The sequence below is a fragment of the Frankliniella occidentalis genome, unplaced genomic scaffold, assembly GCF_000697945.3.
Source record: "Frankliniella occidentalis isolate FOCC.00 unplaced genomic scaffold, Focc_3.1 Scaffold5104, whole genome shotgun sequence".
Taxonomy (NCBI): Eukaryota; Metazoa; Arthropoda; class Insecta; order Thysanoptera; family Thripidae; genus Frankliniella; species Frankliniella occidentalis.
Genome location: NW_026272146.1, coordinates 1 through 2,303, shown reverse-complemented (window position 1 = coordinate 2,303; position 2,303 = coordinate 1). Strand labels below are relative to the sequence as shown.

The 2,303-nt window shown below is 54.8% G+C and overlaps 1 protein-coding gene across 1 annotated transcript; it reads left to right on the top strand.

The window, feature by feature from the left end:
• Positions 1 to 772: 772 nt before the first annotated feature.
• On the top strand, positions 773 to 2,238 carry LOC127752207 (WD repeat-containing protein 47-like). Its single transcript, XM_052276942.1, has 3 exons — positions 773 to 1,283; positions 1,604 to 1,861; positions 1,994 to 2,238. The coding sequence occupies exons 1-3, from the start codon at positions 1,038 to 1,040 to the stop codon at positions 2,219 to 2,221; spliced, it is 732 nt and encodes a 243-aa protein (XP_052132902.1). The 5' UTR covers positions 773 to 1,037; the 3' UTR covers positions 2,222 to 2,238.
• Positions 2,239 to 2,303: the final 65 nt, after the last annotated feature.

Here is a 2,303-nt window from a genome sequence, read left to right as displayed (position 1 = left end):
CCCCCTCCCTGACCCCTCATTATCCGCTTGTCACGCCCCTGGCCAGCTAATTGCAGTTGGCCGGACCACACCGCGAGTCGAATCGAACACCTTGACCGTCGGGCCCGTCGGGCCTATAGCGGCCTAGCCCAGCCCAGCCAGCCGCCCCGTCGTTATCTGCTGGTTTGGCGGGACATTGGAGGGACCTGCCTGCAGGGACCTACCGGAGGGGTGGTGGGGGGCTACATGAAGCGACCTAACCTGGAGGGTCCTTACCTAGAAGAAGGTCGAAACCTAGAAGGACCTAACCTAGAGGGCCTTGACAAAGAGTGTGACCCAGAGGGACCTAACCTAGAGGGACTTAACAAAGAGTGACCCAGATGGACCCAACCTAGAGGGGCCTAACGAAGAGTGACCTGGAGGGACCTACCTGCTGGACGGACTGGAGGGTCCTGCAGGTCGGCTCGTCCCCCGTCCCCCGCACACAATCATGTGGTTTGTCCCGGCCGCCGCCGCCGCTGACGACCATCCTCCAACAATTTGTCCGACTCGACGACGGCAGCTTTGTTTTGCGTCGGCCCGCGAGGGGGACACCTGCAGCTGCCGCCGCTGCCCCAGCTGCGGCCTGCGGTAGCCTGCGGTAGCGGCGCGCTGTCTCACTCGAGCTGATCGACGGACGGATTGCAATTGCAGTTGGCCGCATCTGCCCAGCTGGCCCGGCTCGTGCCTGGACTGCGCGGTGGACGCGGAGGGGAGGGGCGGGAGTAAAGTGGATGGGGTATACTTTCCAAGGGTCGAGCTGACGCACGCTTTTTACTAACACCATAGGCCTTGACAGTGATGTGATTTTTTTATCTCATTGAAAAAAACAAAAAAAAACATTAATATTTGTCAGAAGTAAAATTGTACTTTTGTAAATCAAAACCTGTTTCCCCTACAAATTAGGCGTTGAACGCTTTTTGGTATAGTCACCCTGCCTGTGACGACCTCCCTGAGGACAGTGTACTGAGCGTGAACGTGTGTGTTGTGTTGTCCGCAGGCTGGTGGTGCGGTACGTGATGCCGGCGGCGCACCTCACGCTCCGCGAGGAGGACGTGGTGCGTCTCACGCTCGAGTTCCTGCAGAACCGGTCGCTGCACATCTCCCAGCTGAGCGTGGAGCGTGAGACGGGCGTCATCAATGGCGAGTACTCGGACGACGTGGTGTTCCTGCGGCAGCTCGTGCTCGACGGCCAGTGGGACGATGTCCTCGAGTTCATCCAGCCCCTGGAGGCCCTCCCCTCCTTCGACATGCGAAGGTTCAAGGTGCGTTTGCTCGTTGATTACAGTCAGTTGAAAGTTTCGCCGACAGTTCTCATCAAAGATAGTGTGAATTGCAATCAAAGGTCAAGCCAAGGGGTACTTCACTCCAAAAAAAGTGTACAATATAAAAAAAAATCAAAAAAAAAATCGGGGAAAAGTCAACTTAAATAAAAAATAACAAAAGATGTCAAGGAAAAAAAACAACAGAAAAATCGGTGCACGCCTGAATTTAAAGTGAAGTGTGAAGTACCCCTCGATTGAAGAAAAGTGTACGCGAAGTGATCGAATTTGCACTTACAAAATGCATCCACCTCTGCCTGCAGTACGCCGTGCTGCGACACAAGTACGTGGAGCTGCTGTGCATCAAGAACGAGGCCGGGCTGCACGGCGCCATGGGGGCGGCCTGCGGCATGGACTCTGCCGTCGACGAGGTGGTCAAGGTGATGAAGGAGCTGGAGAAGTACGCCCCCAGCAAGGAGGAGTACTCCCAGCTGTGCCTGCTGCTGACGCTGCCCCGGCTCACGGACCACCTGGCTTACCGCGACTGGAACCCCAGCAACGCGCGCGTGCAGTGCTTCCAGGTGCGCCCCCTACTGTTGCATTTGTTTTATCTCTGACTTCCTCCGGCCACGCGCTAGCGCTCGCCCGGTTACTTTGCCCTTTTTAATTATTTTCTTTTACGCCTTACAATTTTTTCTCATTTTTTCTTTCAGGAAGTCTTCCCTCTAGTAGAAAAATTTCTCCCCGGCGAGAAGAAGCCGCCCGATGTGAACTCGCCGAGCAAGTGCGCGCGCCACGACCGGCTCGTGCAGCTGCTCATCAAGGGCGTGCTCTACGAGTCGTGCGTCGCCTACTGCCAGGGCAAGGCCACTGGCTCCCCGGAGGAGAGGTCTCAGGTCAGTCCCAAATCATATCCAACAATTGCTTTGATATTGTACTGAAAACTCTCATGAAAAATTACAGCTTATTTGGAAAGTATTAAATCTTTTGTTGGTTTTTACGTTGTAGAGACCTTTTCTTAAA